General features: G+C 40.8%; 1 protein-coding gene across 1 annotated transcript in view; it reads left to right on the top strand.

Annotated features, from left to right (window-relative positions):
- REC8 (REC8 meiotic recombination protein) overlaps positions 1–14721 on the top strand; it is a 73118-nt gene that overhangs the window by 31905 nt on the left and 26492 nt on the right. Inside the window, exons 9-10 of the mRNA XM_089677135.1 lie at positions 5857–5914; positions 7098–7180. Coding sequence (XP_089533261.1) covers positions 5857–5914; positions 7098–7180 — 141 coding nt within the window. The remainder of the gene's footprint in view (positions 1–5856; positions 5915–7097; positions 7181–14721) is intronic.

The raw sequence follows: 14721 nt of genomic DNA, 5'->3' as shown, positions 1-14721 counted from the left end.
CAGCAGAAGTGGGAGCGGGTACCCCGGTCCTCAGTGGTGCCAATCCTTAATGGGGAGAGGGGACAAAGCCTTAAAGCGGAACTTCCCCCTTTTGGGTGGAGCTCTGCTTTAATTAAGATGAACTTGTGCTTGATCGATGCAAGGCTAAGCAAAATCTTAACTTTCGGCCTTGTTCACATCATACGTGCAGAAAAACCGATGAAAAAAAGCACGGATTCCACTTGCAGAGACACGAGTTTACAGCAGTTTTCATGCACTTTTCAGTGAGTTTTATACATGTTGCAGAAAAATCTGCATGTGATATTAGTGTTGTGATGTGAACAGGGCACTCAGAGAACATTTGTTTTCTTTGTACCCTTGCAGAAAACCTGCAGAAAAACTCATGTCTCTGCACACTGGTGTGATCAAGGCCTTAATGCTTTCTCCATAGCAGCACATAATCACTTGTCCTTCACTCTCCAACTGCTCAGTTCAGCCTCGGGAAGCAAGGCAAATAAGTAATGTGTAAGCTTAGAGCTTAGAAAAGGTTAAGGACTTTCCCTACTACCATGTGACAGTGCTGGGCCAATTACCAAGCATCCGTGCTGTCATGTGGACTGAATCACATGTTCCTCCATACGCTAACAAATCTTCTTTACTCCAAGTGGCTGATAAGAGCACTGGACGGAGCAAAAGAAAGGAGAGTTTGTGCATACCCACACCACATTGCAAAACCAGGAGGGTGACACCACTGTTGGCTGTTGCAAATTTGCAACTTCCTGTGTGACCTGCTTGTTGGGTTGTGCGTCCCCCCAGTACACTGGTTTTTAGTAAATACCTAACTGTACTACCTAACTGTAAAAAATAGTTTTTTGCCTAATGTTTCCTAGTTGATAGGATAATTTTGCTACCTAGTTCCCAGAATAATTTTGCTTCTTAGTTCTCAAACTGGGTGCAAGTTTTCAAGCCACCCCTGTGGATGGGTTTCTTTGGAGTTAGATCCTTTATCTGGATTGGGCTGAACATTTTTTCGATTTAAATGTATCACAACCTTTATTTCCCTCACAAAAAGCAGATACATTAATAATATAAAACATATTAATGTCTAAGTTCATCTTTTGAAAAAAATAATAAATGTACATTTTTGCAGGTAAAAAAATGTGCATTTATAATTTTTTTTCTAAGGAGCCTGCAGAGCATTACACTCTTGTACAGGCAGGCAGTTACTTGAGAGCAGGAAGAATCAATGATTTACCATAGCGCTCACCTGTGCCCTCGTAGTTCATTGAGAACTACAAGCCATCAGCTGCAATGGCTGGTGTGACATGTAGGCTATTCATTCACAGGAGAGGAGGCAAGAAGTCGCTTCTAAGTGCAGTATTGCCAGAGTTTATTAGTGATAATGGTTAAAATCACTTGCAGCATAAAAATTAATCACAGGCTCGTCTGATAGAATGGACGTCTTGCAGGGCTCCTACCGAACCCGCTGTGCTGACCAGCAGCTGCAGGGGGAGCTCAGCCAGTGGTGTCCCTAGGCAGGTGCGGGGGGAACGCGCCGCACTGGGTGACACCTACCACATGGGGTGACACCGGACCCATTCTGCAAAAAGGTAAGTTGTAAAGTAAGCCGACGATCCCCGCAGGATAGATCGGACCTGCAGATTGAGCATAATGGATCGGAGTCTGATCCATTATCCTCCCCAATCCGCAGATCCGATCCATCCTGCGGGGATCGTCGGCATGCAACCTATACGGGGTGACATCGGACCCGCTCCACAAAAAGGTAAGTTGTAAAGCAAGCTGACAATCCCCGCAGGATGGATCGGATCTGCGGATTGAGCATAATGGATTTGAGTCCACAGATCCACAGATCTGACCCATTCTGCAGGGATTGTCAGCTTGCTTTACAACTTACCTTTTCGTGGAGCGGGTCCAATGTCACCCCGTATAGGTTGCATGCCGACGATTCCGATCCATTCTGTGGGGTTTATTGAAGGGGGTGTCACCAAGTGTTATCGCACCAGGTGACACCAACCCTAGGGAGGCCCCTGAACTCAGCATGTAGTGGCAAGATGGCTGCCAGTCTTCCTGGATCGCTGTGGAACGCACGTCGACCAGCTGGTGGAGGAGCACATTTATTGCCTAACTATGAAGATCACTGGTGGATTGATTTCAGTGTGAAGTTTTTTCACCAAGAGACTATGTTGTATTTATTCTAATGATATATTTATTTAATCGTTAGTTTTGCCCTATTGTAATTGATCATTATGGGCTATTTGTGAAGCACTCAGCCAGGTTTTTAATATTAATATCATAAATATGTTTTATGTTTTTTCACTTATAATTTAATTGCATCTGTGCATTTTTCACATCACTTTGCAATCCATTACTTATTACTTGGGAGTGCAGTGCTCAGCTGGGCATTTATTTATTTATTTTTACTACTTGTGACTGTTTATATATGGAAGGGTATCGCCAAGTGCAAGGCACAGCCATGGGCGCCAATTTTATATTTACTGTTGCTGCAAAATTGCCGTATTACGTAAGTTTTTTATGCAAGCCTTTTCTTGCATGGTCCCTGTCAACAACATTTATTTATATGCCCCAATATTGCTTTTTTCCTCCTTCAGGTACAGTGCCACTGTCAATATTCAATTTTTTGTTCTTCATTTTTCATTTATTTGTTTTCTGTATTTTATTTTTTATGGTTTATTTTTATTTTGCATTATCCATTTTTCATTTAGTCATTTCCATTTACCATCATTGGGCATAGAGTCATCACTAGTAATCCTTATTTTTTTTTCTCACTTTCCCCCTCTTTAAATCGATTCTTAAAATGCTTAATAAGTACAACAGATCATTTTTTTTTCTGTATTTTCCGGTCTGTTTACAGAGCTGGGTGTTATTATTTTTTTTGTCTATTACTGTCCACCCTTCCACCCTCTTTCCCCACTTCCTATACAGCTGGGCATTACTAGCTGCTTTTGTACTGCCTTGTCTCTGCCTTCTATCCCTATTTATGTGGCTTTACCTCCCCTGGTGCATGGTCTTGAAGCAGGAGCGATTTACGAATGCTCCGAAATGCGTCACCGCCCCCTTTGACTTTACTTCCTGTCCTTGTGTTCTACAGCAATGCAGGAAAAGCTGCGGTGATTTTGCTACTACATCCTGAGCTCTCCCTGCAGCTGCTGGTCGGCACATCGGGTGCAGTAGATAGTGATAGGAGTCCAGCAAGACGTCCATTCTATCTGTTTGGCCTGTGATCCATTTTTATGCTGTAAGTGCTTTTAATCATTATTACTAATAAACTCTGGCAATACTGCACTTAAAAGCGCACTCTTGCCTACTCTTCTGTCTACTCGTAGTCTGCTTCAACTCACAGAAGTGCTGCTCCAGTGCTTGTTCCAGTTTTCCCTGCATGGCAGCTGTCACTCTCAAGCATTTAAAGGTCCCTAAGGCAGATGCACACTAGGAATCCTCTCTTTATTCACAGGAAACTGTGAATGAATGACGGGACTGTGCAGGCAGAGCTCCGCACGGATGCTTTTGTTTTTAAATTGTGACAGTGGATGCAAGGAGAAAATCCCCTGTCCACTGTCACAGGAATGGGGGTTTGGGGTGCTGATACTGGAACATATTACATGTACATGTTCCAAAGGTGAACTCATCCTTTAAAATATTTAATTAGCCAGAACATTTCTACCCAATTCACATTGTAGCGTTTAACCACTTCTGCTCTCAAACCTGTACACACCGTATGGACCGGAGAAATTAATTTATTTCTGTTATGTGCCCGCTTATTCAACAACTGTGCAAGTACTTAAAACAACAAAGTAAAGCATATATATATATATATATATATATACATACATACAAACAATAATTTCTTTTGGTGATATTGCCTTGCAAAAGCAGTTTTATTTTCTCTAAAATCCATAGAAAAAAATGTGATAAAACGTAAAAAAACACGCTTTTTTTTACATTGATCAGTTAAAAATATTTTACTCTTTTACTGTAGAAAATACACTTTATTCTATAATTTGCCCTGGTATTAATGACATGAACGTTATTAGTTTTTTTTTATTTCGTTTTTTTGCTGATGAGGCTGCTGTAACTGACCTTTTATGTAGATCAAAGTTCACCCCTTTGATCTGCAGATCAATAAAACAGAGTAAATATAAAGTAACACCACTGTTCAAGACCAATTTTGACAGCAGTGATCATAATATCTGCTGTATTCCACAGCAAGTCCTACCTTGACATATAGAAATTGCTGGCAAGTGGTATGGGGAACCAGCATGCTCTGTGTCCACAACTGGTTAAATAACATTGTGGTTTTGCATAGATTGTGATGTACTTTTAGTTTGCTTCATTGCATTTTAGCATGTTTTATGTGTTTTTCTGCATTTCACAAGAGAAGGTTTTTGTTAAAACTACAGTACACTAACCTAGGTGGATGCAGTATCAATCCAATGCTGCATCTGTCCTCTCCGTTCTCCCCACTGCTCTGAACAGAGCACAGTGGTGCTAACTGACTGGAACCCTTGGCTGTGGAAGGGGCAGGCATGGTAGGCTCAGGCTAGCCAGGTGCCAGTTCAGGCATCTGGGTGGATCCCGACCATATTGTCGCAATCTTTGCCCAGCCTGGACCACCTCAGCTATGTCAGCCGACAGCGGACTTCAACCTGATGTAGGCTGAAGACTTGCACTCCTGTGATCCATAGGAGAAGTACAGCCAAACAAGCTTTGGCTGTACTTCTCCTTTAAAGCCCATTTGAAACTTCAGTTTTAATCAGCTAAAAACACAGTAGGTGAATCAGAACAAAATATGTTACAAGAACTGCTGGTTTTCTTTAGAAAGCAGCCACAGCCTGAGTAGAAAGCATGTTCCCTGTCAGCATGCTGAGCAGGATCTTTGCTCTCTGTGGGCAAGCAGTAGTCTCTCTGAATAACTCTCCATTCAGCAGAGAGCATGAGCTTTGCTGATTGCAGAACCATAAGGTCCAGTTTGGTAGGGGTCATGTTAGACCTCTGTAGAGAGACCACTGCATCTCCAGAGAGAGCAAGGTTTCTTCCAATCAGCAGAGAACATGAGCTGTACTGACTGCAGACCCATAAAGTTCGATTTAGCAGGAGAGTATTAGATCTCTGCAGAGAGACCACTGCTTCCCTGCAGAGAGCAAATATCCTTCTTTGCACCATGCTGGCAGTGGACTGGCTTTTCTATTCAGTCTGTGGCAGCTTTCTAAAGACATCAAATGTGTAGGGCAATGAACATCTTTTGTTTTGATGAACCTGAAATGTATTCAGCGAATTTAAACTAAAGGTTCAGTTGGGTTTGAAAAAACGTTACAAAGCTACAGTGTGACTTGCCATTTAGTTATTTAGATTTTGTTTAGATAGTGAACAAAGCTATGCAAATTGTAGAAAGCTATATAGTAACCAATGATATTTTTAAGTCCTTTAAGTAAAACAAGAATCTGGACTGGTTGCTGAAATTACTGGACTATGTTACCCATCTCTACTAATTAAAATACGTTTTCATGTTTTTTTTTAAGTAACATTTTTAATTGTTTTTTTTTTTACTTAAAATAGCTTTTACAGCACTCTGTAGTACAGAAAACACTCAAAGAATTGTTTTACAGAGGAAGTAGTACCATCAAACCTATTAGCCAATCTCTGGAGTCTTTCAGGAAGATCAGATGGAAAACCACAGAAAACATAAGAGGTGTAGAGTACAAGAAATCAGTACTTAGAATAGAGCATTGACATGATCTCATAGCACAATGTACTGTATATCCGAGAGAGTCGTACCTGATCAAGCATAAACAAGATGGTTTAATCCTCTGGGTTATGTTTTTATTTTTTTTTTTTCAGAGCAAGTGGACAAAACCCGTAGAAGTGTAACAGAAGTTAAAGGTTCCCCTACTCCAGGGTAAAGTAACAGTAGACATGTGTTATGATTATTCACTTACAGCATATTATTAAAATAAGGAGAACGTTAAACAGTGTAACACGTTTTTCTTGCCAGTGTTTTGTGAACAAATGCCTTAACAGCAAATTACTAACTGGTGGATGGCTAAATAAGAAATATCTTAGATCGTAACTGATTGCTAATGGCTTCAAATATATCTAATCTGTATTCCCAAAATACAGTGGTGCAGTTTCAGGGGTCACAATAGTGACCCTACCTGTGCTCCATGGGGCCCGTTCGACCTCCCTGTCACATTCGGTTTTACACCTGGACAGGAGGGGTGGTATATACAGGAACAGATCCCCTCCGTTTTCCTCCTGCAGCCGCTGAAAGCCTGCTTCTCCTCCTCTCCCTCCCATTGGCATTCAGCGGCTGCAGGAGGAAAATGGAGGGTATTTTTTTTTACTGTATATGCTGCCCCTGCCACCCCTCCTGTCCAGGTTACTCTTGTTTCTTCTGTCTGGGCCCTCTGTGTGCTCCCCCGGTCCCCTTCCCCTGGCTGCTGCAGGGGATGTTTCAGGATCAAGAGCAGGGAAGGGGCCAGTAAATATGTCAGTATACGGGCCCTTCCTTTTCTAAACAAACACAGTGAATGATCAGTACTGATCACTGTGTTTACAATGCTTTGGTTTGTAAATTAACAGAGTGCAGAGCTCTTCCTGTCCATTCATTCTGTGTAGTTGAGGCTGCAGAGTTGAAAACTGAGGACTGTGTCCTTTATCTTCTTTTTCTCTCTCAAAAATGAAACATCAGGAGTCTGTTTAGAAAACCCTGATATTTCACCAAAACTCCCCAACAGGGCTGCTACAAAAAGTGTAAAAAAAACAATAAAAAGTAAGGCTGGATCAAGCCTTATTAAATGGGCATATTAATGAACCACTGACCTGGATCAAGTTTGTAACATGTGAACTGCAATAGGTTTACAGTCCCAGAGTTTGCACTTTTACAAAATATTCCGTAATAGTATTAGCCATGGTCTATCTTGATAGGTTGCCTTTAATCGTATTGCTTGCTCAGAGAGATTATGTTTTATATTTCATGTTACTGAAATGATATATAAGGCCACTTCACTCTATTTTCATGGAACATTCTGTTATCATTTGCTCAGTACTTTCCTACAGACTTTCCTTCTTTTTCTCTTCAGTGTCCCTTCAGAAATGGTTTCAGAGCTTGATGTTCCAATGTATTTGGAGGAAGTACCAGCAGAACCAATCGCTATACCTTCTGGTAAGATATCTCAGCACGTTTGCATGCAATTATTCTTCTATGGAGGAGCTGGGCAGAAGGGGTGGACAAAGTTGGGCTCTCTTGATGAGTGGCTGTGACAGCTCCTCCGTTCTATTAAGACACGCCACACCGGAAGATTACAGGGTTGGGGGGGGAGGCATCGGAAGAGGAGGATTTCTAATGAACTAGAAGACAATCAAATGGGACACATCACATTGAAGGAAAGTATTGTCTCTCGTGCCTATTTTGTATTTTTTGTATTATATCTTTTATTACATTTTTCAATACAGATATAAAACAACCTAATACACGCACATTTTATAAATACATAAATTCCGTTTTAAAGCACCTTTCCCAAAACCCGCCCATCCTATCTGGCTCCCCCATCCAATTACCTCTGTCCACACCTGTTAACGGATTTCAGTTCCTCATTACACTTATCTGTCTATATCGGTGAGCTTTTCACTTCTAGCCCACTCTCCCTGTCTGAGACTCTATCGTCATCTCTCTAGACTATCCCCCTGAACCGCAGACTAGGTCCAGGTATCTTTTAGTTGTTTTAAAATGTGACCAACCACTCCACGTTTTCCTAAATCCCCCTGAACTGCAGACTAGGTCCAGGTATCTTTTAGATGTTTTAAAATGTGACCAACCACTCCACTTTTTCCTAAATGTTTCCATTTTATCCTCCTCCAAATGATATAGCTCCTTCAACCTATAAATATTTTCAGCTCTGTTTATTCAAATAATTTATTCTTGGTGGCTCTGGGGCAAGCAAAAACTTGGGGATCAGGCCCTTAGCCGCACTGAGTAAATGATATAATATCCTGTTTTGGTACGGTTTCACTGAATGCTCAAAGTTACACAATAAACATGTCCATGGGTCTTCATGTAAGGTAATCCCACATAATTCCTGGATGTAATGGATTATTTCCTTCCAATAGACCTGTATTTTTGGGCAATCCCACCATATACAGTTGTGTTCAAAATAATAGCAGTGTGTTGCAAAAAGTGAATAAAGCTGAAAATCCTTCTAATAGCTTTTATTTCCATATACACAAATGTATTGGGAACACTACACATTCTATTCCAAATCAAAACCTGAAGAAAAATATATCAAATCTGTGTTGTTCCTCTAAAAAAATTGAAGAAAAGTGAATATTAAACTGTTCAAGAAAATAGCAGTGTTTGTATTCTTCTTTACAAACTCAAACATTCACTATATAAACTGAAAAATGTTTGAAGATTTTGCTTTCCTTTGAATCACGTAATTAATATTTATTTGTATAAGCACTGTTTCTGAGAACTGCTGTACATCTGTGTTGCATGGAGTCAACCAACTTCTGGCACCTGTGAACAGGTATTCCAGCCCAGGATGATTGGACTACATTCCACAGTTCTTGGTTTTGCCTCAGAAACTGCATTTGTGATGTCACCCCACAAGTTTTCTATTGGATTAAGATCCGGGGACTGGGCTGGCCACTCCATAACATCAATCTTGTTGGTCTGGAACCAAGATGTTGCACGGTTACTGGTGTGTTTGGGGTTGTTGTCTTGTTGGAACACCCATTTCAAGGGCATTTCCTCTTCAGCATAAGGCAGCATGACCTTTTCAAGTATTCTGATGTATTCAAACTGATCCATGATCCCTGGTATGCGATAAATAGGCCCAACACCGTAGTATGAGAAACATCCCCATATCATGATGCTTGTGCAATCATGCTTCACTGTCTTCACAGTGTACTGTGGCTTGAATTCAGTGTTTGGGGGTTGTCTGACAAACTGTCTCCGGCCACTAGACCCAAAAAAAACAATCTTACTTTTATCAGTCCACAAAATGTTGCGCCATTTCTCTTTAGGCCAGTCAATGTGCTCTTTGGCAAATTGTAACCTCTTCAGCACGTCTTTTTTTCAACAATGGGACTTTGCGGGGGCTTCTTGCAGATAGCTTGGCTTCACATAGGCGTCTTCTAATTGTAACAGTACTCACAGGTAACTTTAGACCTTCTTTGATCTTCCTGGAGCTGATTGTTGGCTAAGTCCTTGCCATTTTGGCTAATCTTCTATCCATTCGAATGGTAGTTTTTTGCTTTCTTCCACGTCTTTCAGGTTTTGGTTGCCATTTTAAAGCATTTGCGATTATTTTAGCTGAGCAGCCTATCGTTTTCTGCACTTCTTTATATGTTTTCCCCTCTCCAGTCAACTTTTTAATCAAATTACGCTGTTCTTCTGAACAATGTCTGGAACGACCCATTTTCCTCAGAATTTCAGAGAGAAATGCACTGTAACCAGCATGTACAACATTTGCTGCCTTCCTTCCTTAAATAAGGGCAATAATTGCCACCTGTTTTTCAAAGAATGAATGACCTCACTAATAGAACTCCACACTGCTATTATTTTGAACATGCCTCTTCAATCAGTGATTCAATTACACAGAATCAGCAGCATGCATGTCATGACTGTTGGGTCTGTTGGATTTTTATTACTCTACTACACCTGCAAGTAAATTATTTGCCATGTAGAAATATCATTTCTACCAAAAACAGTGATTAATCAGGGTAGTGATGTCTGACTGCTATTATTTTGAACACAACTGTATGTGCCATTGTTCTCTTTTTCCCACAACTTCTCCAACATAAAGGTGAAACATCCCCTTGTTGCTTATGTGCCACACTTGGTGTAACATACCATCTCACCAAATATTTGTAATTTATTTCCACTGTGCTCATATTTATCCCTTCATTTAAATGTGAATGTTTTATTCTTTTTTGCTCATTCACTTCTGTTCCAAGCTCCTTTTCCCATTTTCCCAAGAACGGGGGTGGATCAGTTCCTTCCAGATCCATAAGGATCTTATATATCCTCAAGGTGCATTTTTTTTGGCGCCACATTTACATTCAATAATTTTTTCAAATGGATACATATCCTCCGGTGTTCTCAATGGTTTTGGGAGCATTGCAACAAAATGTCCTAATTGGCAGTACCGCCACTCATCTAATGTTAGAAATAACTTTTTTTCCTTTAAGTCCTGAAAAGTGTGCAATTTCCCTTTATTCAAAATATCCTTCAAACGTGCATTTTTATCATTAATCCATTTATCGGAAATATTTTCCATCCCTGAGGGGAAATACTCCGTACCCACCAGGGGAGTCAATACTCAATTATATTTCCATCCCTTGCTTATATGTTATATCCCAAACACTTAAAACTTTCTTTGTCAGTGAACTAGTGTTTTTAATATACGAAATGTATGTGGTATCTAAAAAATCTTCCCTAACTGTGCCTTACTCAAAATCCCTTCCATATTTACCCAAACTTTCCCTTGTGAATTTATTGTCCAATCTACTAATCTTCCTAAAGTTAGGCAACCCAATCCCCCATTCCCTTTAGCCCTACACTATACCTCATACCGAATTCTCGGTCTCTTATTTGCCCATATAAATCTGAGCATCATCTTCTTTATTATCCTTTATTATAAGGCCTTGGTAGATTTGCTGGAAGCATGTGAAAGTTATATAACATTTTTGGTACAATCACCATCTTTATCAGGTTTATAGGACCTATTCAGGAAGCTACTCCCTTGGAAAGTCTCCCCAACTCATCTTTTATTTAATTTATTAAAGGGATATAATTTGCCCAATATAGGCCCTTTATTGAAGGGGTCAATTTTATTCCCAGATAACCTGTGAATTCTTTTTGTAGACTCAGCTTCTCTGAATTTGGGATATTGATGTTTAAGATTTCTGACTTTGCGGGGTTTATGTTCAAGTTTGATAAATTGCAAAAATAATTTCCTCATAGGTAGTAGATCTCTCTATGGCCTCTATTTTTGATCTTCTATTCTTGGCAACTCGACCTCCTTTAGATAATTCTGTCTACTTCTCTTTTTTTCATCCTCCAATTCTTTTTGGTTTCTGAAGCTCACATCATATAACTTACTATAATAACTATGGAACCTGCTAGCGATATCAGTAGTGGCGTACACTAGTTCTCCTTTACCATCTTGAATTTTATTTATAAAATTTTTAGATTTTTTTTTCCTTTAACCTCCTCATTAAATATTTTGCAGGTTTATTCCCCCACTGATATCTTTCTTTTGATACCCTATTGAGTATCCTTCTCGACTCCTGTTCCATAAAGTCTTTTAATTCTTCTCTTTTAATAATTATTTTTTGGTATAAATCTGAACCTAATTTCTTTTTATGTGACTGTTCTAACTTATAAAGCTCATCCATCACCCTCTTTATTTTTTCCCCCCGTTCTTTCTTTTTTTTTTAGCTCATATCACAGTCAATATTCCCCTAATACATGCTTTATGTTTCTCCCAAATTATAGCCGCAGAAACGTCCTCAGTCTCATTGAGCTCAAAGAATTGCTCAATATCCTTCCTTAACCGTTTCTCTATTTTAGGATCTTGTATAAGCGTCTCATTTAACCCCAGGTATTTGTCCTATCCTGATCCCCTCCTACCCGCAGCCTCACTGTGAGAGGAGGATGATAAGCAATGGACATAACCTCTATGTTGGAGCTCACCAATGACTCCAATTGTCTGTGCTCAATCATAATATAATCCAGTCTTGAATACATTCCATGTACTAAAGAGAAGAAGGTGTAATCTGTTTCTCTTGGATGTTTCACTCTCCAAGTATCCATCAATTGATATTGATATAATTGCCTCTTCAGAAATTTTAATTTCCTGCCACCCTCTCTCTGTGTACCCGATGACATATCCAACTGTGGATCCAGACACAAATTAAAATCTGCCACAACCAGACTACCCTTTTTAAATTCAGACGGTTTTCTTAACATGCCCTCCAAGAATGTTACTGGATTTTTATTCGGACAATAGATGTTAGGTAGAGTATATTTAAATCCTTGTAATTTTCCCTTGAGAGAAGGGTCCTCCAGTCTCCCCTCTGGGGTAAAAACTAACATTTTTTGAAAACCCGATTGCTACTCCTTTAGCCCTTTTAACTGAGGAATCAGCATAGAACCACATAGGATAGTACTTTGTATATATATATATATATATATATATATATGATGGGTTATACGTGTCTCCTGTAGAAACACTACATCGATGGAGTGTTGGTGTATTTCCCTAAGTATCTTATGCCTTTTTGTTGGTGAGTTTAATCCTTTCACATTGTAAGTCATATACTTAATCAAGCTCATTATTGATGTTATTACACCACCCTATCCACTTTTCCAAACACAGACAACTTAAGGTGTGGACATTCCCCCCCCCTCCCTCCCACCATTCCTCTCCCCCCACCACCCTACTTCCGACCCATCCTACCCCCAAAACCTTCATGGCCCACATATTGCCCTGGAATCTTTCGTGAGTTATATCCACTAGTGATTCCTAATTTGGAGTGAGACTCAAAACATGCACGCCCACTCCAATCCCTAGCTTGTATCATTGATCTGATTGGAGTTTGACAGCATGTCTGACCTCCAGGCTATCCGCCAACCCATAACCCCCCCTATCGCTCCGTCCCTCCCACCCGGCAATCTCAGCTGGGAAGAAAGGGACCAAGGGCAAAGCGACCCGTGATGCAGCCGGGGGGAGAGCAGTGGGGGATGGGCCAAAGAGAGAGAGAGAGAGAAAAAAAAAAGAAGAAGAGGGGGGTAACATACCAGAGTACACCTAAGGATACTCCTCCTCTCCCATCCCCTTACTCCCTCTCTCTCCAACCCACCCTTTCCTCACCACTCCCCCCTACCTCTTCTTCCTAGCTGCCCGCTGCCAATTTCTCAACCCCTGCCCTCCTTAAACCTCTCTGACCACCCTTCAAGGTCTATCTTCTGTAAGTCTAACTTCTCACAAAAATCACTGAGATCTTCTGGGAACTTCAGCCTTGCCAATTTTCCGTCTTTCCATCTGATCAGGCAAGCTGGAAATCCCCAGTTCTATTGAACTTTTTTCTCTCTCATATGCTCCAGCAGCGGTTTCAAGGATCTTCTTCTAGCCAGTGTCTCTGGAGCAATGTCAGCAAAAATAAGCAACTTTGTTTCCTTGTACTTTATATCGGTAGTGTCCCACAAACTTTGCCATATTCTTTCTCTGTCTTCATAGTGATTATTTTTATTATTATACAGAATTTATATAGCGCCAACAGTTTGCTCAGCGCTTTACAATATAAAGGGAGACAATACAGCAACAATACAGTTCAATACAAGAGGGTTAGGAGGGCCTGATCCTTGGAACTTACAATCTAGGAGATGAAATCGAACTATCACATCTCTGGGGCTTTTCGCAGAACTCCTTGTGGCCGTCTAATCCTATGTACCCTCTCGATTTTCAGTCACTGGTCTTCCCATTATTGGATTACACACTCTCCTTATTTTCTCCCTTAGATCCTCTCTGTGTTCTTCTGGTAGATCCCGGATCCTTTGATTATTTCTTCTATCCCGGTTCTCCTGGTCTTCTAATTTAAAGGAGAACTTTCTCTGTTCTCTACGCATCTCCTCAACCTGCACTTCTAATTTCTTAATAATTGGAGCATGTGCCTCCATTCTCCCGTCTACTTCTTCTACTTTCGTTAGTATCCTACCCAAATCATTGCGTAATGTCCCCATCTCATTTTTCATGGACATCTCTAGTTTTACAAACATTACCGCCATTTCGGTTTTTGTAGGAATTTATGACATGGCTCCTTGTTGTTCCGTGACACTTTGCTCCATGACACTGTCCATGCTTATTGATTCGCTGGTCTGGTTCCCTTTCTGGGACTCGATTGACAGTCTCGATTGATCTCCATCCAATTTTCTAGTACCTTCTTGATATTTTTCCTGGATTCGATTTGCCGGACTTTTCTCCTGAGGAGGCATGTATTTTTTTATTATACTGGCATTTGCATTCAGTTGGGGGTTTTTTACTTCCCCTCCTTTAGCTGGTTTACTTTTCATCTCTGCTCGGCTCTCTTGTTACTATTATCACAGACTTCCAAGGGCTGTCACATAGATGGTCACCTGTACATCCCTTCAACAGGTTATCTATTAGAATGCAATAATATCGTCCTCAGAAAGAAAAGTCCCTTTTTCCTTTTCTCTAGTAATTTTTACCACCCCTATTCAATTACTTTTGGGGCCAGAATACCCAGTCAGTCACCCACAAAACTCAGGTATGTATTAGATTTAATACACAAGCATCAGATACAACAAGGATTTAAATGTCCTGTCATTGCTCACAGCAACTCACCATCTCCCTCCGAACTGACCATTCCAGGTCATTCAGACCCTGTTAGCTCTTCAGTTCCAGCTGTGGTCGCTCAGCCAAACTTGTTTGAACACCTGTGAGGGGACTCTGTTTATTCACTGTGATATGGGGGGGTCTCCAGGTCTCCTGGATTTTATAGCTCAGCACCTGGGGGGATCCCTCCAGTGCCCTGTCTCCTCTTCATCCGTGGAGCCTCTCCCATCACTCCTAGACCTTTAAGGCTTGACACCTGTCACATGACACAAGGGGGAGGAGTGTTCAGTCACCTGGGTACTCCCAGCCGCCGCCTCCTGCTGCCGGCCCGCTGGAGACTCGGAAC

The sequence above is a fragment of the Staurois parvus genome, unplaced genomic scaffold, assembly GCF_062004578.1.
Source record: "Staurois parvus isolate SC_StPar_1 unplaced genomic scaffold, SC_StPar_1.0 ptg000178l, whole genome shotgun sequence".
In the NCBI taxonomy this organism is placed as follows: Eukaryota; Metazoa; Chordata; class Amphibia; order Anura; family Ranidae; genus Staurois; species Staurois parvus.
This window is presented reverse-complemented; position numbering and strand designations above follow the sequence as displayed.